The sequence below is a fragment of the Struthio camelus genome, chromosome 1, assembly GCF_040807025.1.
Source record: "Struthio camelus isolate bStrCam1 chromosome 1, bStrCam1.hap1, whole genome shotgun sequence".
Taxonomy (NCBI): domain Eukaryota; kingdom Metazoa; phylum Chordata; class Aves; order Struthioniformes; family Struthionidae; genus Struthio; species Struthio camelus.
The window spans coordinates 71019691-71043656 of NC_090942.1; the positions used below are offsets into that span (position 1 = coordinate 71019691).

Here is a 23966-nt window from a genome sequence, read left to right on the forward strand (position 1 = left end):
TGTTGTTCTGCTCCAGCTCACAAACAAGATGCCATGTACTAAAGGGCACCAACATGCTGCTCCCTCAGTATCCTCAAGCAAACCTTTACACTTAAGGTTAGCTGGGTTACAATCCCCACTGGGTTGCTTTGTACTCAGCCAAGCCCCCAGTGGCACATGGTATGGGGCCAGCAATTAAACCACAGGTACCTTTGGATCCGACCATCCCAATAGATGAGGCTGAGACTCCTCTAAGAGAACTGTTGTTTAAGACAGTTTTCTTCTAAACAGCTTATTATAGTGTTACTATAATACGACATTCTCTCAAGTATTCACACCTCAGGCCCCTAAAGCTACCCTAGCACTGTCCCACGAGGCTCACCTGCATCTTCTTCCAGTTTGCATCATGGAGGGAAAAGAAACAGCAGAGACAGCACTGCTAAGCTGAATTCATTAAGTGGACCAAATGAAGGATAAGCTTTGTCAAGGAAAGTCTTACACACACAGAGTTACAGTTAATTGAGACCTGCCCCACTTATCACACCAGTGAGTCCACACAATCTAGCCTGGAGGGAACACCACTTGCTCCAATCCATCTGTGTCAGGCTCTGGGCAGCAGCTCAGCACTGATGCTCAACAGTTCCACCTTGCACCCTCTGCTTCCACACAGTATCAGATGTCTTCTTAACAGTGTTTCCCCTAGCTCTGTTACTGTAGGTTTTCATTGCCAGATGTCAGCCCAGGCCACCAACCAAATCAGTCCACAATAATATTACAATACAGCTTTCAATTGGTTTTCAGTATTGGTCTCCTGTTGCCTGATAATCCATAGCCTGTACCAAGGCTCACCACATTTTCAGGTGTCTGCATTGTTCTGTCAGCCAAAGCTTAGCTCACTTATTCAGCTCATGATCAAGGTAAGGTCTTGAGGATCCCATGATAAATTAAGTCTCTTTAATACAGACACTTCTGATTAACTTGTTAACACAAGTTCTGTGCTTTGGTTTGTCACTCCCTCCCACCCTGCTGGAATAGAACTTACATGCTATCAGTAATCTGACTATTTTTTGGTTTGGATAGAATGCAGACACTACTCTAATCAAAAACTTTTACAGGTCAAAACTGAACAAAGTAAGAACTTGATATTGTAGGAGTTTGTACTGTAGGTATTAGCACTTTTCTCATTTATTGTTCTTTCAGAAGAAGTTTTGGGTTGTGCCCTAGAAACAGGGAAGCATGCAGTTGTCTCATCATCAGATAGATCCATTCTGAAAGAACAGGTAACTACATAATCACTTTCTCCTGTGCTCACATATGCTGACCCCACCGCCTTAAGCAGTGGTGATGCAAGACAGAGGATAAACACTGACTGGTAGTTCTGAGTGTCCCTGTTTTCCTCTTAGGGATTCCAGCCGAACAAAGGTACTCATCTAACGAGCAGAGAATTCTAACAACCCACATTTTGTTCTCTAGAACAATTTTTTTTTTTTTATTTCCCACCACCAAAGAAGAAAAACCCAGACAAAAAGTCACTTAGGTATGTATACTGCATCTTTGCTAGCAGCAGCAGGACAGATACAGTTTGCAAGCTACATAGTGGACAGCTCCAGGCCACAGTAGAAGCTCATTAGACCCCAGAGGTCTGGAGGAAGGCAGGAGAAAGCTGTCCTCAGTATTCCACATTGAAAGGGTATTCCTTGTGAGTTTTGCACCTGAAGGAGATCACAGAGGAGAGATTATTCTCACAGCTGAAATAAATGCTATATAGAGCTGTACTGGATGCTTAGAAGAACCACCAGGGGAGGATCTGAATTATGTAACGACAGAATTAATTTGTTGGAGTTTTCTTTTTTTCAAGTGCAAATGGTACGCATTACCAGCAAATTCTCAAGAACTTTCCTGTTATTCAGGCACTCACTATTCAAAGGTGGTACAACAGAATCACTTTCTAAATAAATGTTCAGTTCACTGCCTGAAAGACAGTTTCTGTGGCCTTTCAGAGGCTTCATATCTGGCTATAGGTCTCCAATGTGTGTATCTGCAATCATTTGCTCTTCATATGGTCATTCCCTCCCCCAACCACCTATGGGAAAAGCTGCCATCAGTTTTTATTATAAATTCAACATGAAACAAAACTGATCATGATTTAACTCTGCTGTGTGCTCACTGCTAATAGGGACATAGCCAAAATGATCAACTAGAATCTTCCTGTTGGAATTCTAGTTACAAAAAGTTTCCTGGAGGAAGAATACAAGTGAGTATAAAGTATGATTTATGCTCATCATTTTGTCAGTAAAGTGAAAATACAAAACTCCCAAATAAGCTATTTTTGGGATGAACCATCTGTAATTTGAGTTTCAAAACTCAAATGATTTCAAAAATATGCCCAACTCAGCCAAAGTAGTACCTGTGAGTTTAGGCAAAAAATCCTCTGTAAAGACTACTAAGAATGGAAGAGTTTGAAGGACACAAGCTGTCACTTACGTGATCATTTCACAGATTCTCCAGTTTCTGTTTAAGCTCAAAATTGTTGCCATCTCCTCTTTGGTCAATTCAAAGTCAAACACCTAGGAGGAGAAACAACTGGAAGTCATCTCTTGGAACAAACCAAAGACTGTGAGATTCACAAGACTCAAAAGCAAGTCCACACTGGACAGGTGCTGGTTAGAAGAAGCGATGGCCTCATGCAAGAGGGAAAGGGAAAAGAATTCCAGGAAAGGGAAATGAAGTCTCTACACATTCAGAAGACTTCACTGGTGGGGGCAGCGGGAGGGGGAACCCATCAGTTGCAGGCAGTGTTAGCTGTTCCAAGAAGCTGGGTGAACAGTTAGGGTTGAAGCGTGCCTCCAGCTGCTGAGGCAGCATCTATGTGTCCTGCTCCAAAAGGACACCTGGAAGACTTTCCTGTAACCCATTCATCCAACTAGGTCTCTTCTGAAATCCTGACATCCAGTGTCAGTCAGGGAGGGCTGAATTCACAGAGGAACAGCATGGCATACGGACCCCAGAACGGTTTTCTTAACATTGCTTGCTCTACCAAAAGACTTTTCTGGCATGTTATTGCACTTGGGCTGCATGCAAGCTCTGCCTGCCAATTCACACGCAGCCAAAGAACAAGAGACAGCTCACAAGATGACTGTCCAGGTTCCAGCATTCTGTTTCCAAGAGCTCTGTTTGCTTCTGCTCTCCCACTGTAGCTGTTAGTTTAGCCCTCACTAGAGCATAGCTAAATATATAGACAAAAAAGCCCAGTCCTCTTGTCTGAAGAGGACTTGGGAAGGGTAGGAAAGGATTGCTACTTGCTATGCAGGGGGAAGGAGTGCGATCCCTGAAGGGCAGCACCCAGGTCACTTGTAATCACTCACCTTGAAGTTCTCCACAATACGCTGTGGTGTGACAGACTTGGGAATGGCAATCACATTTCTCTGGATCTGAAACCGAAGGACAACCTGCAAGAGCATATCAATGAGTCAGAGAGAGGTTGTCTCCTTTTGTTCTGTAAGGAGCAGAGTCTGTTCTAATAGCAGTTTGCTGTGAAGTATAAGATTCAGCAGAACTAACCCATTTCTGCAGAGCTGTATTTCACATCATTCCTGTACCTGAGGCCCAGGTAGCCCACAGAAAGGCCTCCTCTCTTTTGCTGTCCAGTTCTGGGGCACTCAATTCCTTTCCTTCTTATCCATACATTAAACAGTCTATGCAAGTGTTTGATTTTCTGCATCAGGACTTGAGATAGGAAACATTTGTTCAGTGTCAAAGAGCCCCTTTAAGCACATGTTGCAGGCCACAAAGCAAACAATCTGCATTGCTACTAATTACAGAAGAGGGTCATGGTTCACAGGGAATATGGATATAGGTTGTACCCTCTCCTCAGGCACAATTTCCTTACAGCAGTGTTCCAGGAACCAGTACCCACTTTACTGCACCTACATACCTGTGCTGGGGTTTTGTTGTGCTTGGCTGCGATCTCTTTAATCTTGGGGTCATCCAGAAGGGTCAGCTCCTCTGGTGTACTTCTACAGAGAGAAAACAAAGTGTGGGACCTCTGCAGAAAGGGCCTACCTAGCAAGAGTAATCATATTTATATATATATATATGTATAGCTATATATAGATATATATATATAGGTACACGTATGCACCATTGCTCATTCAATCTGAGTGAATGCTTCACGTTTAAGCTGCACTAACTCACTTGGAGTTTGGAAGTTACCTGTCAGGGCGTCCAAGGGGACAATATGCTGTCACAGCAATCCCTTTAGATTGGCAATAGTTGATCAGCTTCTCCTGGGTAAGGTATGGATGGCATTCAATCTGCCAACACAAGAGCAGAGACTGAACACACAAGAGTGGCTGAACAATTGCCATGTTACTCCAGGGATTATCTCCTACTCCAATTACAGGCTGTGCTTATCCTAACTTGCCAGGGGTCTGTGTGATCATACAAAGCTGTAAATTTATAGGGCACCAATTTTTACACCAAGTCCTTATATACTACTTTAATTTTGCGAGAGGTTAAAAAAAAAGTGAATACAGCCACAGGATCAGAGCTCACCTCTATTCATTATTCTTTCAAAAACCATGCAACTGCTCCACCATGTATGAACAATGGTTCAGCAAGTTCAAAAACAAAAAAGAAATCATCCCTGTGGCTTGTGTCCCGTAGGGTGGGGTTCAGAAAACATGCTGTGTCAAGTCTCTTTTTCCTTATCCTCATTCTACTGTGATCAGATCTTCATAATCCTCAAAGAGCATTCACTTGCTGTCACTTTGTAGCCTACCTGGTTATTTGCAGGCTTGTATTTCAGTCCCGGCTTGTTCAAGATTCTCTCAATCTGCTCGTGGTTGAAGTTGGAGATTCCAATGGCTTTTACCAGACCAGCATCCACCAGCTCCTCCATGGCCTAACAGAAAGGGCAGCAAAGTCATCATGAGGTGTACCAGACAGGGCCTGAAGAAGGCGTTCTTCCTGACCTGGCTTGCTTCCTTCGTGTGAAGGATCAAAACAACTGATTGGACATGCAAAACTCTTGATCCCTTGAGGGGGCAAAAAAGGAGCACTGCCATATTTGTCCCAGCCCACCCAAGACCAAAGTCTCATTCCTTGAGACTGCAGCAGTTAACACAGAGTTCCAGGTGGAAAACAATAATAGCCCGCTACTGCGCCATTGAGTCTTTCCAACTAATTCCGCACACACAAGGCAACAATTGGGTGACCACCGAAGGTAATGAGAACGTGGAAGAAACCGAGGGCAGAAAACGGGATTCTCCCACTGTGGCTGAGCTTACCTCCCACGTGTGTAGCAGATCTGTGTTGCTGGGTACAGACATGCCTTTGTCATCTGTGGGAAACAGCTCCTCCCCTGCCTGTTGGCACAAGAGAAAACTGCTTCAAACAACCTGTTTGGAAGCTAGCTTAATACCATGACAACCGAGGACTATGATAACAAGCTTCAGTGCAGAAAATGTAGTACTGGTTCTTGCCTACATTCTTCAGTCATTCCTTTCTCCTTCATGTGGAGCTATGGCCAGCAATCAACCCCATACAGACAGGTACTTCCACCAGACCCAACGATATTTTGGCTCACCAAAATACATACTAGGAAACCAAACACTACGCTTCTGTGTGCGGGTACGGTGCTCGTACACACAAAGAGATGCATGATCTTCCCTGGCTGGAGCAACAGGTGAGCTGTAAAGCTCTTCAAGAGTGCCTGAGGTTAGAGACAGAAGTTGTAAGACACAATACTGTTACTGTACCTTAAATCCAAAAGGCCAGTGGATGAGGTAGAGATCCAAGTAATCCAGTTTCAGGGCAGCAAGAGTCTTCTGGCAGGCTCCCTTCACCAGAGGTTTCTCATGGAACGTGCACCAAAGCTAGAGACAAAGAGCCAAGCCACGCTGTGACCTCCTGAGTTAAAGCTCTCAGGTGCTCTCCTGAACAGGAGAGAAGCCTTCCATCTCCTTTGGTAGCCAATGTGGAATTAGCTCATCTTAGGGTCTTTAAATGGGGCCTGCTCTGCAAGCAGAGCTAGACCATGACAATAAGGGCAATATGTACCATGGCAATACACATTGTTGAATGGGTCTGTGAACGTGATCTGTTTCCATTTGCTCACTCAGTTTAAAAGCCACCTATCGCAAGGTCAGATACTGGCTAGAAAAAGATAGCATATATGAAGACAGCTTGCTGTCAGACCTGACCATTCATGTCTCCTGCAATGTACTTAGCAGGTAAAGCCATGAGAACACACTAAAAGCCCCACAGAAAGTCTGGAACAAGCATTTACCAAATCAAGAAGCAACTATAGAATCCAGCTAAATATAGTGCTTGCAAAGCACGAAAAAGAAAACCCACCAGTCACAGCTTTCCTGGGACACATACGAGCACATTACGTTGTCCCAGGTTGCCCAGAGTCTTGTCTTTCTCACACAGCAGAGGGATACCCCTTTGGCAGGATCGGGAGTCTGGCTGCTGGAACAGGCAGTGGGTGGCGCCACAGGCACCAGCAGCTACCACAGGGCTTTCCTCCTCAACTGCACATTAGCAGTCGGCGAGGTGCTTCTATCATGTCAGCGCAGCATCTGTAGTGATCCACGATACCAAGCGTTCTCAGAGCTCTGCCTCTGCAATGCAGGTTTCTACCTTGCTTGGTGCTACCAGGCCCCCCCCCCTCCCCCCGCCATGCTTTTGCCTGCTTCCCTGTTCCTGCATCCCAGGGCAACGCTCCTGGTGGTCTCTGCGCTCCAGCAGAGGCATGAGATGCAGGGGGCCAGGTTCCTCCTGATCCCCAGCACATCCACCTGTCCCAAAAGCACTAGACTACAGGAAAGCTGCTGTGTTCCAGCGCTTAGAGGATTGTGGGAGGGAGTGGGGGGGGAAATCACAGCCCTTACTTCTTTCAGTGGTATCACACTGGCTGGGGAAGCAAACTGTCAGGAGAAGCAGGATTCTCTCCTCTGCTCAGAGCTCAGGGGACACACTGTTCCTATCCACAGGATGCATAAAATCACTACCAATGGTCAGGAAAGAGTGAAGCGGTATCATGGTGATGACATGAAGCAAGAAAGCAGTATGAGAAGTAATCTCAATTATGTTTCGAGTTTCTCTTTTCTCCAACATAATACCACTCCCCAACTCATAATTTCCCACTATGAGACTACTGCAGGTAAAACAGGTCTACCCCCGGATCCTGGGCTGCCAGATCCCTACCTTACTGACGACAAAAAGGTCCTCTCGTTTCACAACGCCTTCCTTGATTTTCTGCCGGATCCCTTCCCCAACTTCACGCTCATTCTGGTACACATAGGCACAGTCGAAGTGGCGGTATCCCGCATCGATAGCGGCCATCACTGCGCCTTCTACCTTACCTGGTGGGGACTGGGGGTAGAGAGAGGAGGGGAAAAAAAATAAAAAAAAAAAAACCAAAACATTTCCTGCTGTTTCCTACCTAACTTGAGCAGAGAGGAAAAACACGCAAAGGGGTTTTACGGCGCTGCTGCCCGGAGCATTGTGCGGCCCGTGCTCACCCCCAAGGCGGCCTCCCGCCCCCCGCTCGGTCGCAGCCCCACGGTCGGGTCAGGCCGGGCCGGGTCCAGCGGCGGCCGCAGGCCCCGCTCGCCCCCCTGTCCCGGGCCGGTTCCCGGCGGAGGGGGCCCGGCAGCTCCCGGCGGAGGGCGGCCCCGCCGCCGCCGCCGTTACCTTCCAGGTGCCCAGGCCCAGGAGGGGCATCCGCGCCGCAGCGCCCAGCCGCACGGCGGCCGCCATCGCCCACCCACCCCGGCCTTGAGCAGCGGCCGCGCCAGGCTGGGTTGGGTTGGTAGCGCCCAGCCGGGCCTGTCACCGCATGCGGCCAATCAGCGGTCGAGTCCTGCCCCCATGGATGGGTGAGCCAATCAGCGCTGCCGACAGCGAAGCAAGGCGGCCAATGGGAGGCCCGCGCGGTTGCCATGGGAGAGTTATAGTGGAAGGAACCAGCCGTGGCGGGGGGGTGGGGAGGGCTCACCCCGTGTGGCAGTATTGCCGCCTCCTACTGCGCTCGCACTGCACCGCGCCCCGTCACGGCGTGGACCCCTCCCGGGGCGGCCGCGGCCGCCGTTACCTTCCAGGTGCCCAGCCCCAGGAGGGGCATCTTCGCCCCGCTGCTCAGCCGCACCGAGGCCGCCATCGCCGCGGCGCTGCTGCCTCCCGCCGAGCCCTCTAATGGCGCCGGGTGGTGGAGCGGCCGGCGCTCCCGGCCCGCCCCTCGCTGGCAAACGAAGCTGCGGCCTCGCCTGCTGCGGCTCCGCTCGCGCAGCTTCACGTGAAAGCCCAAAGCAATTAAAGCCTGTGGAGGTAATCACCTCCACAGGGTGCGCAGCAGGTGCCCTGTCAGAGGGTGAGGGGGGAGCGCTGCTGCACCCCGTTCCTGCCTGTGTTTGCGCAGGGTTCACGCGCTGCAACTCCCCGTCCCTGTGCCACTGGCGGTTGGGGCGTAGGTATCTCGCTGTGGATAAGTGCTGGAGTTGTGCAACACCCTTTCCAAGGTCATCCGGCGGTTATTGCGTCGGGAGCACGTTTCAGTCGGGAGCGCTTTGGCCCGTGACTTTGCAGGAGCGGAGCCGCGGGTGCTGTGAAATGAGTCGCTAAACCAGAGTCCTGAGGGAGGCGGTGAGGCCGTGGCAGCGCTGCACCGAGGTCTCTGGCTGTTCGCTCGCAGAGCTGCCCCGTAGCTGCGGGCTCCCAGGTGGCGGTGAGCCTAGGGCCGAGGCGTGGGCCGAAGCGTGGCAGCACGTGTCGCTGTGGTGGCGATGGCGGCCCCAGGCTGAGCTTGTGACCTGCATGCTCGGCTTTGGTGCCCACGGAGGGGGAATGGGAGTTCTCGGGTCCCCTCTTGAGATGGAGCAAGCACAGCCCTCGCTTTGGGGGATAAGTGAGTTGTTCTGTAGGAATAATTTAGAAAGTAGTGAGTTTAAAGCATTTTATTTTAAATGTCGAGGAAAACTGTTTTGGATGTGCAAAGTTGCAGAAAAACAGTGATTTGCTAATGAGTGTCATCACTATCAAACTGTCCCTCTCTCTTTAAGCAGGTGCAGAGGATATTTCAGAATAAAATATTACGAGTGTAAAAATAAATGGTGATGCCCTGTAGTTTTGCATCAGAATTTGGCTTTGAAGCTTTTGTAGAGACCAGAACATGCTGTTTGAAATGGTCACAGCACAGTGGAAAAAGCAGATTTCCTGCAGGATCTGGTAAGTACTCCATGGTGTTAAGGCAGACTGGGAGGCTTTGCTGCTTGTTCACATCTGAGAATTTATTCAGGCGCAAGTGTTAGTTGGGAGTATAATGGTGCTTTTTTCTCTAGGTGCCTCTCCCAGAGCAGATGCCAGCTTCTTTTTGCTCCATTTCACTTAAGGCAGACAAGGTAATTATTTTTTCCCTTTAATCTCCCTGCTGTTTTGTAACAGCGCTGTTAGCTGTCCGCAACCTGATGTCATGCGATTCAGCTGAAACACATCACAATTATATAACTCAGTGTTAATCTACTACCCTTGTTTTTGGATTCATTCTCCATAAATCAGCTCTGAGTGTACACAGTTTCCTGGGGGCTGGTTCAGTGAAGTCAATGGAAAACACAAAATGACAGATTGTGCATGAACTACGATTTGCTTTCTCAAGGCAGCCTGAAGGCCAGAGAAGTGCCAGTGTGCCCCTAATCTCTCTTGTATGCCCTGGATCCTCAAGCTAATAGTGTTATGCTGGTGATTTGTTAGTATCAAGAGAGTCATGCTTTGATTGCAGGTGTAGGAGCCCTTGGTGTAGGAACTGTCAGAATCGATCAGATTTTGTACTGGAGTGCTACAAAAGCAAGGTGGGACCATCAGAGAGATGTGAAAGCTTGGAGAGCGCTGCTGCATGGGCAGTGAGAGGGGATTTCCTATGAGGAAGAGGAGAAGACCCCTCACCTTGTTTGTCTGTATTCTTCTGAGGGTGTGTTTTTGGGGAGAGGTTTTGAAGTGTTAGCGATCCTGTGGCAAGGAGCTGGGTAGAGTGTGTGAAGACAGAAGATGAGACTTGCTGGAGAGCCCAGTTGAGAAATGCCGTGTGGCCGCCTTCTCATTTGGTTTTCAGATGTTTGTGTGGCATGCTCCGCAGCCTGTTCATGTTGCGCTCCCAATGTGTGTGTGTGGTTTTCCCTGAGGATTTTTTTGTACGAGAGGTGTTTCCCCCTTTTCCAGAGGGTTTTGGGCAAAAGTTTTGCATTTTGTTTTGCTGTTTGCTGCTGTTAGTGGGAGACTTTCCCCTTGTTGCTTCAAGGCGGAGCTGCTTTCAGCTATTTCCCTCTCTTGAAGGGGATGGCGGGGGGGGGGGGCAGATGTCACGGCCTTGGGGAGAGAAGAAGTAGTGCCTGTGTTGCTGGGTGACACCTAGCCTGGTAAATCAAGCAACAAACTGTGTCCTTGATAAATGCACATTATTATTTTTCTTTTAAACAAGAAATACCAGAAACATGTGTAAAGGAAGTTTTTTTTTTCTTCTTTTTTTCCTTTGGGTGTGAGGTTTTGCAGCCAACTAGGATGCTTACTGTAGTGGTCTTTCAGGTTTGTTAGGCTGACTTTGCATTTTGGAATTTTAATTCCCAATAAATTGTGACCCCAGATTGTGACAGTGACCAGCAGTGTTAGGGCCTGCAAAGAAGATGCTTGAAAACGAAGGAAGCGGGTATGTCCTTGTGGAGACAGTGTTTCCCAGCAAGCGCATATGGCCTGCTGAGAGAGCAGCTAGGAGAAGTGAAGAGGTAACAAGAGGGGAGCAGGGTATGATCATCTCAACTGGAAGGGGGCAGAGGTACGAAGGCCTGCAGCTTTGGAGGTGCTGACACATACAAGCCTAACTAAAATCAGTGGATTGTTGAGGTGTTAAATCAGCTGCTTGTTAAGGCGGGAGAGCAGCTGTGAGGATCTTAGTCGAATGTACCTCTTAAGACCTTGGCTTCTTTCTCATAGTGAGTTCAAATCAAGCTAGGAGAACGTGCTCTGCTGGATTGAGGTCCCGTGGCTGCACCTGGGTCTTCTCCGAGTGAATGAGATTTGTTTTCTTTGCTAGCAGTAGGATTTGGCCATTAATCCAACGCGCGGGGAAAACCGTGTCCTTAAGAACGAAACGGCAGGAAGAGCCAAATTCTGGACGAGGGCCGGAGGCTCTGCCTGTGCTGCCTGAAGCAGATCCAGGTTATGTTGTTAGGTGAAGGAGGCAGCTGCTGCCTGCTCATCGCTCAGCTCTGCCACGTTGTCCGGATTCAGTCAAGTGATGTGGCTCAACCCCTCAGCTGTGTCCTTTGCCTTGGCAGGTTGTTGTGTGTGCTGTGGGCTGAGAGAAGGGACTGTTCAAGTGGGAGCAGGGAAGGCCTCTGGGGTGGGTGGGAGGGGGGAGTGAGCAGCTTCCCTGGCTGAGGAGCTCTTGGGTGAGGCTGTGAGACTTAGAACAAGTGTTTGGGCAGGAGTCCTCCAAGGGCAAGGGAGTGGTTGTGAAGAACTTCCCTAAAGCTTTGGCTCCCTGCACGGTAGCAGCTAGCGTAACCTTTCTGACCGATAAAGTTGCCTGTCTTGTCCCAGGAGAGCTGTCTTACCTCTGCATGGGGGTTATAGAGGGTTTTGTCTTAAAGTCTCTATTTTATTGAGCAGAAGATTTTGAGACTTTCTAATTGAAGTCCACGTGCAGGTCTAAGACTATGTTTTTGCTCCCTGTGCAGTGGGAAGCAGCAGAAAGGATGCCCAGCTGCAAAAAAAAATACCGCCCTTCCAAGTAGCCCTGCAAAAAAGAAAAAAAGAGCTAGAAAGAGTCTAAGGCAGTGTTGTTGAAGGAGCCATGATTATCTTAATGCTTTCAGTTTTGGGAGTCAGGTGAGTAGGAGGTTTGGGGATTGCTTCCCTTGCACCTACTCTGCAAAAGCCCTCCTCCCCCCACCAGGTGCACTGCAGAGCTGGGGGTTGTGTGTGTCTGTGCATATGGAGATAATGTGCCCGGCTTCAGTGTTTCTGGGATTTGTGTCTCGATATCCATCCCCACGTGTGGGGGTCGGGTGCTGCCTTATGTGCCACCTGAGGGGGAGAGGGGGCAGGGGGCGGTGGGCACTGGCCTCCTCCAGGCTGCTCTGGGGCCTGGGACATCATGCTTGACCATCTGACAGCCTTCTATGATGGAATGACTGGCTGGGTAGATGAGGGGAGAGCAGTGGATGCTGTCTACCTGGACTTCAGCAAGGCTTTTGACACTGTCTCCCATCACATCCTCATAGGGAAACTCAGGAAGTGGGGGCTAGACGAGTGGACAGTGAGGTGGATTGAGAACTGGCTGGATGGCAGAGCTCAGAGGGTTGTGGTCAGTGGTGCAGAGTCTAGTGGGAGGCCTGTAGCTGACGATGTCCCCCAGGGGTCAGTGCTGGGTCCAGTCTTGTTCAATGTATTCATCCATGACCTGGATGAAGGGACAGAGCGCACCCTCAACAAGTTTGCTGATGATACAAAACTGGGGGGAGTGGCTGACACACCAGAAGGCTGTGCTGCCATTGAGAGGGAGCTGGACAGGCTGGAGAGTGGGGTGGAGAGGAACCTCCTGAAGTTTAATAAAGGGAAGTGCAGGGTCCTGCACCTAGGGAGGAAGAACAGCATGCAGCAGGACAGGCTGGGGGCTGACCTGCTGGAAAGCAGCTCTGCAGAGAAGGACCTGGGAGTGCTGGTGGGCAACAAGTTAAGCATGAGGCAGCAATGTGCCCTTGTGGCCAAGAAGGGCAGTGGTATCCTGGGGCGCATGAGGCAGAGTGTTGCCGGCAGGTGGAGGGAGATGATCCTGCCCCTCTACTCAGCCCTGGTGAGGCCTCCCCTGGAGTACTGTGTCCAGTTCTGGGCTCCCCAGTACAGGAGAGACATGGCACTACTGGAGAGAGTCGAGCGGAGGGCTACAAAGATGATGAGGGGACTGGAGCATCTCTGCTATGAAGAAAGGCTGAGAGAGCTTAGCCTGGAGAAGAGAAGACTGAGAGGCGATCTCATCAATGTGTACAAGTATCTGAAGGGGGGGTGTCGAGAGGATGGGGCCAGACTCTTCTCCGTGGTGCCCAGCGACAGGACAAGAGGCAACGGGCAGAAACGGAAACACAGGCAGTTCTATCTGAACATGACGAAAAACTTCTTCACTGTGAGGGTGACTGAGCCGTGGACCAGGTTGCCCAGAGACGTAGTGGAGTCTCCTTCCCCTGGAGATATTCAAAACCCGTCTGGACACGATCCTGGGCAATGTGCTCTAGAGAACCCTGCTTGAGCAGGGGGGTCGGACTAGATGATCTCCAGAGGTCCCTTCCAACCTCGGCCATTCTGTGCTTCTGTGTGATTCTGGCTGGGTTATGCTGGCTGGTGGGGGTGAGCAGTCCCCCCCCATGAGGGCAGGGGCAGCCACTGGCCAGGTTGGGAGGACTGAGAGCCCCATCTGCAGCTGTGGGGCAGGGAGGGGTCAGCTGGGTTGATGGGGGCTGCAGGAGGAGGGTTGTTGCAGCCTGAGGAGCTCTAGTGCCCAAGCCCCTGGCCTGGCCTGGGTGCTCAGGGCATTTGGCCTTGTGAGGGGACCTGGTCCCGGGGGGCTGTCTGGGCTGCCAGGGAGGCTGTTTGGTTTGGGGTCTTGTGGCAGGGAGAAATGTGGGTGTGGGGTGGGTGAAGGTATACTGGGGCCTTGGGGTGCTACTCCTGGCCTGTGATGAAAGGGCAATGGGAGTGTCCTCTGGAGGCTGGCTGCCCTCTGGGGCCTGGAGGGAAAAGTGCTGAGTGGTTTTGCTGGTGGGAATTGCCCCAGGGAGGAGTCACGTCCCCCAGTGCAGCTGGCTGCAGTTGACATGTCTATGCATAGCTTCTTTTGCAAGAAGGTGAGCCTAGAGCACAAAAGCTTATGCACAGTTCATTTTATACCAAAAAAGCCTTTTTCTTGAGTCAAGCAGAAGACTTTCAGCCAATGATGCTTTTGCATTTTAAAATGATTTTTATTTAAAATATCAGAGTCTATTGATGAAATTGTTTTTGCATGCTTTTATGTGAGTGTGTTTCTTTTTTAAACATAAGTTAATCATTGAGTGGTAATTCAAATGTTCTCCATATTTTCTGCTTTCCAGCCAGGCACTTGGATAATGTTTCTCTCGTCTTACCCAGAGAATAATTACATAACACATTTTGTTCTGTAATTCAATTATACTGTTTCCTTCTTCCAACAATGATCTTGAACAAAATTCACTAAATACATATCCTGTGTGTTTGCTGTCAGCAGCAGGGCAGATGCAATAAGAACGTTAGATAAATGTATAGCTCTTAGTTAAACCAGAAGCACATCGGACCTCAGAGATCTAGAGAAGCACAAGGTAAAACCATCTTCAGTATTCTGCGTTAAAAGGGTAATCCTCGTGGGTTTTGCACCTGAAGGAAATTAAAGAGGGAAGATTACTCTTATGGCTGAAATAAATGCTATATAGATTTGTAGTGGGTGCATAGAGGAGTCACCGAGGGAGGATCTGAATTGTGTCACTGCAGAATATGTGTATACGTATATATAGATATATATGTGTGCACATCCACACACATATATGTGTATATACACAGATTTCTATTTTCCTTGATGATGTGTGCTATTTGTACCCTAAAAAATTCAAGTCCTCTCCTGTTATTCAGGTGTGCGGAGCATTCTAAGGTGGTGGGACATATTCACTTTCTAGGTAAAGAATTTAAATTCACATTGTTTACTGTCTGAAGGACATTTTCTGTAGCCTTTCAAGAAAGATTTCATATCTGGTGTCAAGCTGCCAAGCATAAATCCACTCACTGCACCTGCCCAATGTGCATGTGCCTCCCAAACATGCATGAAAAACATGCCATCAGTTTCTGTAATATTCCTAAAAGGGTACAGCAGGAAATGCAAATAAATTCCACATGAAAAGTTAACCAGGAATTGGAATCCGTTTCATGCTCATTTCTGTCATACAGACAAATGCAAAATGAACAACTAGAACCATCTGTTTTAATTCCAGGTACAGAGAGTTTCCTGGAGACTGAATTGAAAATGAGAAGATATTTTCATTTTAATAACAAAAGAACGAGAAGAAATCAAACTATTAAACCTTCTTCTGAAAAAATATTTTGGGGATGAACCACTTGGAATTTAATCTGGCAAGGTTTTTAAATATGCCAGATTTTGCCCAAACTAATGCCCGTGACACAAAATTCCCTGTAAAGAGGAATCTCCCTGTAAAGAGGATGCTCACAATTTAAGAGGTGGAACGAAACAGGAAGTGTCACTTACATGCTCATTGCACAAATTCTCCAGTTTCTGTTAATGCTGAAAATGGTTGCCATCTCCTCTTTGGTCAATTCAAAGTCAAATACCTAACAGAAGAAGCAGCTGGAAATTATCTCTTTGAACAAGTCATAGATTATGAAAAAGATGCACAAGATTACAGAATGACTTCACACTGGAGGTGTGCTGGTTAGCTTAGTGAGAAGTTAGTGTTGGAGAATTTCTGTTTGTACATCTCTGTCCTATTTGTGATAAATGTTTTGAAGACTTTCATATTCCCATCAATTCAAGTACATGTCTCCGAAATGCTAATGTTGAGTTTCAGTCGGGGGCCACTGTATTGACTGTTAAGGGAGTGACTTGGATGATGGACAAAAGAGGTATTTTCTTAACTTTGCTCAAACTATATATAACTTTTCTGGCATGTTTCTGCACTTGGGCTGCATGCAAGCTCTGCCTGCTGATTCATTCACAAGCCACAGAAGCAGGAAGTATCATATGCACGCTCGTCACTGCTGTCCTCCAATGGTAGCTGTTAGTTTAGCCCTCACTAGAATGTAGCTAAACATATAGACAAAAAAGCCCAGTCCTCTTGTCTGGAGAGGACTTGGGAAGGGTGGGAAAGGATTGCTACTTGCTATGCAGGGAGAAGGAGTGCGATCCCTGAAGGGCAGCACCCAGGTCACTTGTAATCGCTCACCTTGAAGTTCTCCACAATACGCTGTGGTGTGACAGACTTGGGAATGGCAATCACATTTCTCTGGATCTGAAACCGAAGGACAACCTGCAAGAGCATATCAATGAGTCAGAGAGAGGTTGTCTCCTTTTGTTCTGTAAGGAGCAGAGTCTGTTCTAATAGCAGTTTGCTGTGAAGTATAAGATTCAGCAGAACTAACCCATTTCTGCAGAGCTGTATTTCACATCATTCCTGTACCTGAGGCCTAGGTAGCACCTTCTGAAGAACAAAGAGTGAAGTGGTGGAGCCCACAGAAAGGTCTCCTCCTTTCTCCTCCTCCAACCAGTCAGGTAATACTCAATTCTTTATCTTCCCACATGGACTTCTAGCAATCTATATAAAGGTTGCATTCTCTGCAATGGGACTTGAGAAGACTGAAACATGAAAATATCTGAAGATGAGTCAAGGACCTTTTTCTTGTTGAAGGCCAAAGAGCTCTTAGTAACACAGAGCACGTAGTAAAGAACCTGCATTTTTAAAGGAAAATCACTGGGGAGTGCCACCGTTCATAGGGAATGGTTGTAGGCTGTATCCTTTCCTCAAGCATAATTTTCATACAGCTGGTTCCTGGAACCAGTACCCACTTTACTGCACCTACCTACCTGTGCTGGGGTTTTGTTGTGCTTGGCTGCAATCTCTTTAATCTTGGGCTCATCCAGAAGGGAAGGATCCTCTGGCTTAGCCCTATATGGGGAACAGAAGGCCAATGGTGAGGAACCTCCATAGAAAGACCCCACCTAGCAACAGAAACTTGTATCTATTGGAGTGAGTAAAGGTGCAGTGATAGTCTCAATGGTTCAAGCATAAGTCATGCCAGCTCCCTTGCAGATTGCAAAGCAGTCTTACCATGGCCTGTCTGGAGAGCCAAGGGGACAGTAGGCTGTCACAGCAATCCCTTTGGACTGGCAATAGTTGATCAGCTTCTCCTGGGTAAGGTATGGATGACATTCGATCTGCCAACACAAGACCATAGAGATTAACAGTGGTGGAACTGTTGTAATGTTGCTGTGCTCCAGGGATTATTTCCTAATCCAGTTACAGCCTGCCTTGTGTCCTAACTTGCCAGTGGTCTACGTGACAATATGCATCCTTAGTACTGAAGGCACATATTTTTGTAGTAAGTTCTTACACAGCTTTGGATGCAGGGTTTCATAAAGCTCATTTCTGGATTCTTTATCCCTCCAAAACGCATGTTTAAAGGCTAGCTGCTCCAGCATTTGTAAACAGTGGTATAGCAAGTTCAAAAACAAAGAAAGGAAGTATCCCAGTGCCTTGGGTACCCAGAAATAACCACAGGGTGGGATTTAGAGAACAAGCTATGTCTATTCCATTTTCCCTTTTTCCATATCCTCATTCTACTGTGATCAGATCTTCATAATCCTTGAAAAACACTCACCTGCTGTAATATAGCAGCCTACCTGGTTATTTGCAGGCTTGTATTTCAGTCCCGGCTTGTTCAAGATTCTCTCAATCTGCTCGTGGTTGAAGTTGGAGATTCCAATGGCTTTTACCAGACCAGCATCCACCAGCTCCTCCATGGCCTAACAGAAAGGGCAGCAAAGTCATCATGAGGTGTACCAGACAGGGCCTGAAGAAGGCGTTCTTCCTGACCTGGCTTGCTTCCTTCGTGTGAAGGATCAACATAACTGTCTCAAGATGTACAGAGTTCTTGAGTCTCTGAGGGAAAAGAGGTCTGTGGTATGTTTGTGCCACATCATCCATCCCATCCAAGACCAAAGCCTCGTTCCTTGAGACTGCAGAAATTCACCCTGAGTTCCAGGTGGAAAAGAGTGACAACACTTGATAATCCCCTATTGTGCCAGCACTGGAGGGCTGTGCCCTGGGCTGTAGGCAGGATGTCTTTATTCCTGCGAAGTGTGTTGGGACAGTTCCCAATAACTGTGTTAGAACTGCGGTGAAGACAGCTGTATGGTTGTTAAGGTCAGGCAAAGAACTTCTAACCTGAATCTGGTCTGTGGCTCCACTGAAAGTCATTGGGCAGCTCATGGTGGGTTAGGCACTCACAAATGAGGCACTCAGGAATAACAGCTTCACTGAGCATGCGCGTTTTGAAAAGCTACCTCACACTACTCTTAAGTTCCTTCCCAAAATTTTCCATGCGTAAGACAATAATTCTGTGACTGCTGACCATAACAAAAATGTGGAAGAGACTGTTGAGGACAGAGCAAGCTTCAGTCTTCTGCTGTGGCTGAGCTTACCTCCCAAGTATGTAGCAGATCAGTGTTGCTGGGTATACACATGCCTTTGTCATCTTTGGGAAATAGCTCCTCTCCTGCCTGTTAGTGCAAAAGAAAACACTTGAAACAATCTGTGTTGGGAAGCTAACTTTGTAAGAGAACCAAACAGGAACATGGTGGGGCTAAAGCTCCTGGTTCATGACAGAAAAATAATTTTTATGTTAGGTTACTTCATTCTTCATACTGCAGGGTTATGGCATTTTTGCCAGCAGCCATGCCAATAAAGACAAGTATTTCTGCTGGACCCCACCAAGTGGTGACTCAGAGTGCATGCAGGGAAGCACTTCACTCATAGAACTGTATTCTGGAGCCTCGCATGTGTTAATGCTATGTATTGTTCCATTGTGCCTATTTAGGAATAATAGGTTGTTTTTTGTCATTTTATTTTTGAAAAGGTAAATGGAGGACCGACATAGGACCTGCAAACGTACAAGCTTGCTCTATACTAGACCAGACATACTGAAAAAGGTACTGTGTACACTGACAGATCATCCATGGGGAGACTCACTGTTTAAGCTCCTGGTGTTAGGAAAAGTAGAACAACCTACATGTACCAGACACTGCAGCTGAAGTGTTTTGAATGATTGCAGTTGTCTACTGATGCCACAGTATTATGCTGTGACACAGTTTCAGTCGATGGCTTTGTCCACATAAAGATAACGGCAACAATATTGAGAGTATGAAATGAAGTGGATTAGCAGCAGAGTATTAGACAGGATAGAGATTTTGATCTGAATGTAGCAGAAAGGGAAGACTAAGACTAGGTATATACAAACTGACACAGTTCCTTTATAGTGCGTGCAATCTGCGAAATTATGGTATAAAAAGCCTCACCTTTTGAATTCCAGGGTCTGTGGAACAACAGTAAGGCTCTGACAGCAAAGGTCAGCTCAGTCTGTAGTGTATTAATGACTCAGTGATTAAAGAGAGGAATGGAAAACAGAAACATTTTCTCTTGCTCTGTGATTCTATAACGTGTGGAGGAAGGGCTTTCTGTCAGGCAGTGAAGTACAGGCCTCCTTCCCAGAGAGAGCCAAGTCATTGTCAGAGGAGCATACTTTGGGTTTGTGAAGAAAAGGACAGCAGTGTAGCTTATGCTTGCAATTGGGAGACCTGCCCCTAGTTCTAAGTTTGCCTCTCCCAGGACTAAAAGGGCAGAGGACACTGTGCAAGCAGCAAACTCAGAGGCAGGGATCAAGAGCCTGGCTCACGTGGCCAGAGTAAAGCTAAATGAGGAGCACTGGAGCACACACAGACACCTGATAGCCCTAGACTGAAGGAGCAGTAGCGCTACAAGCATGACTGGCAGTTTTGACGAGCCCTCCCAAGAGGGGAAGCCAAGGGCATTTCTGTTACTGTACCTTGAAGCCAATAGGCCAGTGCATGAGGTAGAGATCCAAGTAATGCAGCTTCAGGGCAGCAAGAGTCTTCTGGCAGGCTCCTTTCACCAGAGGTTTCTCATGGAACGTGCACCAAAGCTAGAGACAAAGAGCCAAGCCACGCTGTGACCTTCTGAGTTGAAGCTCTCAGGTGCTCTCCTGAACAGGAGAGCAGCTTTCCATCTTCTTTGGTAGCCAATGTGGAATTAGGTCATCCTATTGCTCTTCAAGTGGGGTTTGCTCTGTGAGCAGAACTGGCCCATGATACTGAAGTCAATCTGTGCAGTGGCAACACACATGACGAGGCAGGTCTGTAGTAAAATCTCTTATTGCAAGGTCAGATACTGTGTAGAAGAAAACACCTTAACTCAAGAAAGCTTTACTTTCAGACCTGACCTTGCATACATTTCCTGTAACAAATTTGTCAGGTTGAGCCATGAAAATACAAGCCAAGCCACAAAAAATGATTGTAACATGCATTTACCAAGGTAAGAAAGAGCTTCAGAATCCTGAATCCGAATACAGTGTTTTACTTTCTCTGCTTTCTTCCTCTCCTTCCTTTCCAAGCAAGGAAAACAAACCTCCCCAAGAATACCTTTCCTGGGACACATACGAGCACATTACGTTGTCCCAGGTTGCCCAGAGTCTTGTCTTTCTCACACAGCAGAGGGATACCCCTTTGGCAGGATCGGGAGTCTGGCTGCTGGAACAGGCACTGGGTGGCGCCACAGGCACCAGCAGCTACCACAGGGCTTTCCTCCTCAACTGCACATTAGCAGTCGGCGAGGTGCTTCTATCATGTCAGCGCAGCATCTGTAGTGATCCACGATACCAAGCGTTCTCAGAGCTCTGCCTCTGCAATGCAGGTTTCTACCTTGCTTGGTGCTACCAGGCCTCCCCCCTCCCCCCACCATGCTTTTGCCTGCTTCCCTGTTCCTGCATCCCAGGGCAACGCTCCTCAGGTGGTCTCTGCGCTCCAGCAGAGGCATGAGATGCAGGGGGCCAGGTTCCTCCTGATCCCCAGCACATCCACCTGTCCCAAAAGCACTAGACCACAGGAAAGCTGCTGTGTTCCAGCGCTTAGAGGATTGTGGGAGGAGGAAGAGTGGCCGTTATTCAGGGATTTGGATAGAAGAAGCCGTTGCCACGAGGTGTGTGGGCTGAAGGAAAGAAATGCATACTCCAGAGGGGCAGGGAAGAGAAAGAGCTTCCAGCACCCTTTGACTTCAACTTCATTGTGGAGTGAAGTCCCCGTGACCTGGTCCTGACTTCTCTCAGTGGTCCAGGTTGAGTGGGGAGCAATCTGCCAATGAACCAGGAGGAAGAGAAGAATTCTCTCCTCTGTTCTCAGCACTAGGGACTCAATGTCCCTACCCTATGGATACAGCAGAATCACAATCAAGTGGTCAGGAAAGAGTCAGTTGGTGTCACCCCTGTCTGTGGCACATATCCTTCATAACATACAGAATAGGGTGAAATAGGAAGCTTATATCAGCAGTGACCTGACTGACGTTATGAATTGCTCCATCCTACAGCACATAGCTTCTCTCAGGTACTTAAGTTTCGTATTATAAAAATACTATAGGCAAAGTACGTGCCCCCTTCCCCACATCAGGATGCAAGTCCATCAGATCTCTACCTTACTGACGACAAAAAGGTCCTCTCGTTTCACAACACCTTCCTTGATTTTCTGCCGGATCCCTTCCCCAACTTCACTCTCATTCTGGTACACATAGGCACAGTCGAAGTGGCGGTATCCTGCATCGATAGCGGCCATCACTGCAGCTGTTACATTCCCTGGTGTAGACTAAAAAATAATAAATAAATCTAAGAATTTCAAGTCAATACATGCTAAATATCTATTTCCTAGAAAAATAAAAATAGGAAAACCACTCCATCCAGAGCATTCCCCTCACCTTTTTTCTTTTTTAAAAATAAGAACTGAATTCCATGCAGTGTTCTCAAGGCCATATTAGTTTCATAAATGCAGGCTCCTGGGCTTAAAGCCTGCCTCCAGGATTCCTCTGTAGTCCCACTGCCACATGGGGCTCAGTCTGAAGGCCAGATAGAGCAGAAGCCCAAAACATCGGAACAGTTTTCCAGACAGAGCAGGACCAGGAAGACATGAGTTTTGTGCCAGAGAGCTCTGTAATACTGATGCTTTTCACTGAAGCACTTACCTTCCAGGTTCCCAGCCCCAAGATGGGCATCTTTGCCCCGGTGCTCAGCTGCACAGAGGTTGCCATCGTCCCACACGTCGCCCAGGAGCACTGCTGCAGCTGCCTCCCGCCGAGTCCTTTAATAGCGCCTGGTGGCCGCCAGAAGCGGGGGCGAGTGGTGGAGTGGCCGGTGCTCCAGGCCCTTCCCTCGCTGGCAAACAAAGCTGCGGCCTCTCCTCCTGAGGCTCCACTCGCACAGCTTCACGTGAAAGCCCAAAGCAATTAAAGCCTGTGGAGGTAATCACCTCCACAGGGTGCGCAGCAGGTGCCCTGTCAGAGGGTGAGGGGGGAGCGCTGCTGCACCCCGTTCCTGCCTGTGTTTGCGCAGGGTTCACGCGCTGCAACTCCCCGTCCCTGTGCCACTGGCGGTTGGGGCGTAGGTATCTCGCTGTGGATAAGTGCTGGAGTTGTGCAACACCCTTTCCAAGGTCATCCGGCGGTTATTGCGTCGGGAGCACGTTTCAGTCGGGAGCGCTTTGGCCCGTGACTTTGCAGGAGCGGAGCCGCGGGTGCTGTGAAATGAGTCGCTAAACCAGAGTCCTGAGGGAGGCGGTGAGGCCGTGGCAGCGCTGCACCGAGGTCTCTGGCTGTTCGCTCGCAGAGCTGCCCCGTAGCTGCGGGCTCCCAGGTGGCGGTGAGCCTGGGGCCGAGGCGTGGGCTGAGGAACGGCTCAAGACATTGGCTGTAGCATGGTGGCACGTGTCCCGTCACAGTGATGATAGCTGGGGGAGAAATCTTAGCGTGAGTTTACAGAGGAAGTAGTTCCTTTTCACCTAGACAGATTAAAGTAGCGTTATTTGCACTTTACATATTGTGAAATGAGGCACAGGGGGAATGTGACTTACTGAAGTTCACAAAGGGCATGTGTGACAAAGTTGAGAAGTAACATTAGGTCCCCGGGACTTTCAGGATTTTAATGGGGCCATCTTTATTCTGGTAAATATGAGAGTTGCCTACTTTTTCTGTTCACTTTTACCTCTTCCCATTTTAGTAGCTCACTTGGAGGGAACAAAACCGTACTGTTGTGGCTTCGTAAATGAGAGTTTCATCATGCAGAGAAAGGCATGGGAGTGTAGAAGAAAGAAGATGTCCTTTAGCTACATGATCATGATGGATGTCATGTATAATTAGTGTCATAAACTAATACATTCTTTTGCAGAGAAATAGCACAGGATCCGGACAGGAGGATGGGAGGCTGTATTTTAAAGTTTGCACACACGGGGGCAGAACGAAGCTTGTGTGGGACGTCTGTGCTTTTGAATTTCCTCAATAATCTGTTAGTGGATTTAATTGCATATTGTAGTCTGTAGATTTCATAACAATGAGAAGGTAAAAATTTCTCTTCCTTTGTCTCTTTTCCTAAAAAGGATAAGAAAAAAAAGAAGGTGACTTAGGCTTAGTAAATAAATAGGTATTAAATTGTTCTGCCAGGGACTCAAAGATACAATCTGAGATTTGAAGAGAAAATTAGCAATTACAGTCTGAATTGTCGAATTGTCCTTGAATTAAATGCACAGAAAAAGAATCCCTTTTCTCTGCTGACTTTTTAAATGAAATGTATGAGGCTGTCCTTCCTGCCTGCACTCAGCCCCTGATCTGAAAGATGTTCCAAAACTGGTGCTTTTAACAGCTCTCTGTGGCAGGGGGAAAATCAAGCCCATCTTCTACCTCCTGTTAACCAGGCACTTACACTGTGTCATATATCCCAGGGGAAACAGAAAGACTGTCTAAAATTCAGAATAGCTATATTTCTTATGGCCGGTAGCCCTCTAATGTGCTCAGCACCTCCAGCTTGTTTTGACTGCAGCAGTCAATAGGGATTGTGGGCTGTCTGCGGTTCATAGAAAGCAGTAAGCACTGTGCAGGACTGGGTTGTCAAGTATACATTTGCAGCCAGAGGTGACTTTCTTTGGGGGATTTGCTGTTGGTTCGCTGAGGCTGCAGCAAGCCTTTTGTTAAAATGTCTGCCAGCAGTGTCAGCTTCTTCTTTGTTTAGCCGGTCTAACGCCAAACTCTGTCTAACCTATTTGGTGTATTGGCCCTGATGTCCTCAGAGTGGCTGGATGTTGTGATTTCAGCACTGTG

The 23966-nt window shown here is 48.0% G+C and overlaps 2 protein-coding genes and 1 long non-coding RNA gene across 4 annotated transcripts; 1 reads left to right on the forward strand and 2 right to left on the reverse strand.

Annotated features, from left to right (window-relative positions):
- Positions 1 to 1507: 1507 nt before the first annotated feature.
- Positions 1508 to 8661, reverse strand: LOC104147373 (aldo-keto reductase family 1 member B1). Of its 2 annotated transcripts, none has more exons than XM_068947863.1 (10): positions 8081 to 8661; positions 7192 to 7359; positions 5739 to 5855; positions 5268 to 5345; positions 4760 to 4882; positions 4192 to 4292; positions 3914 to 3995; positions 3345 to 3428; positions 2464 to 2546; positions 1508 to 1691 (listed from the first exon to the last, which is right to left on the reverse strand). In XM_068947863.1, the coding sequence occupies exons 1-10, from the start codon at positions 8144 to 8146 to the stop codon at positions 1649 to 1651; spliced, it is 945 nt and encodes a 314-aa protein (XP_068803964.1). In that variant the 5' UTR covers positions 8147 to 8661; the 3' UTR covers positions 1508 to 1648. The 2 variants fall into 2 exon arrangements, with proteins under 2 accessions (XP_068803964.1, XP_068803953.1); XM_068947852.1 differs by lacking the exon at positions 8081 to 8661 and adding an exon at positions 7681 to 7859.
- On the forward strand, positions 7965 to 15577 carry LOC104147260 (uncharacterized). The gene is made up of 4 exons (XR_011141786.1): positions 7965 to 8087; positions 9048 to 9210; positions 9324 to 9383; positions 15024 to 15577. It is a non-coding gene; the product is annotated as an uncharacterized lncRNA (long non-coding RNA).
- Positions 13965 to 22531, reverse strand: LOC104147261 (aldo-keto reductase family 1 member B1). Its single transcript, XM_068947840.1, has 10 exons — positions 21843 to 22531; positions 21302 to 21469; positions 19645 to 19761; positions 18245 to 18322; positions 17444 to 17566; positions 16872 to 16978; positions 16628 to 16709; positions 15990 to 16073; positions 15296 to 15378; positions 13965 to 14415 (listed from the first exon to the last, which is right to left on the reverse strand). The coding sequence occupies exons 1-10, from the start codon at positions 21906 to 21908 to the stop codon at positions 14373 to 14375; spliced, it is 951 nt and encodes a 316-aa protein (XP_068803941.1). The 5' UTR covers positions 21909 to 22531; the 3' UTR covers positions 13965 to 14372.
- Between the last annotated feature and the right edge of the window lie 1435 nt (positions 22532 to 23966).

Coding starts and splice junctions, on each gene's coding strand:
- LOC104147373 (XM_068947863.1), bottom strand. CDS start 8,146: ATGGCGGCCTCGGTGCGGCTGAGCAGCGGGGCGAAGATGCCCCTCCTG. Junction 5,346..5,738: donor ACTGGCCTTTTGGATTTAAG/GTACAGTAACAG, acceptor TTGTGCCAACAG/GCAGGGGAGGAGCTGTTTCC. Junction 1,692..2,463: donor AGAATCTGTGAAATGATCAC/GTAAGTGACAGC, acceptor GATCTCCTTCAG/GTGCAAAACTCACAAGGAAT.
- LOC104147261 (XM_068947840.1), bottom strand. CDS start 21,908: ATGGCAACCTCTGTGCAGCTGAGCACCGGGGCAAAGATGCCCATCTTG. Junction 19,762..21,301: donor ACCTTTTTGTCGTCAGTAAG/GTAGAGATCTGA, acceptor CTTTGTCTCTAG/CTTTGGTGCACGTTCCATGA. Junction 15,379..15,989: donor GTATTGTGGAGAACTTCAAG/GTGAGCGATTAC, acceptor TTCTTCTGTTAG/GTATTTGACTTTGAATTGAC.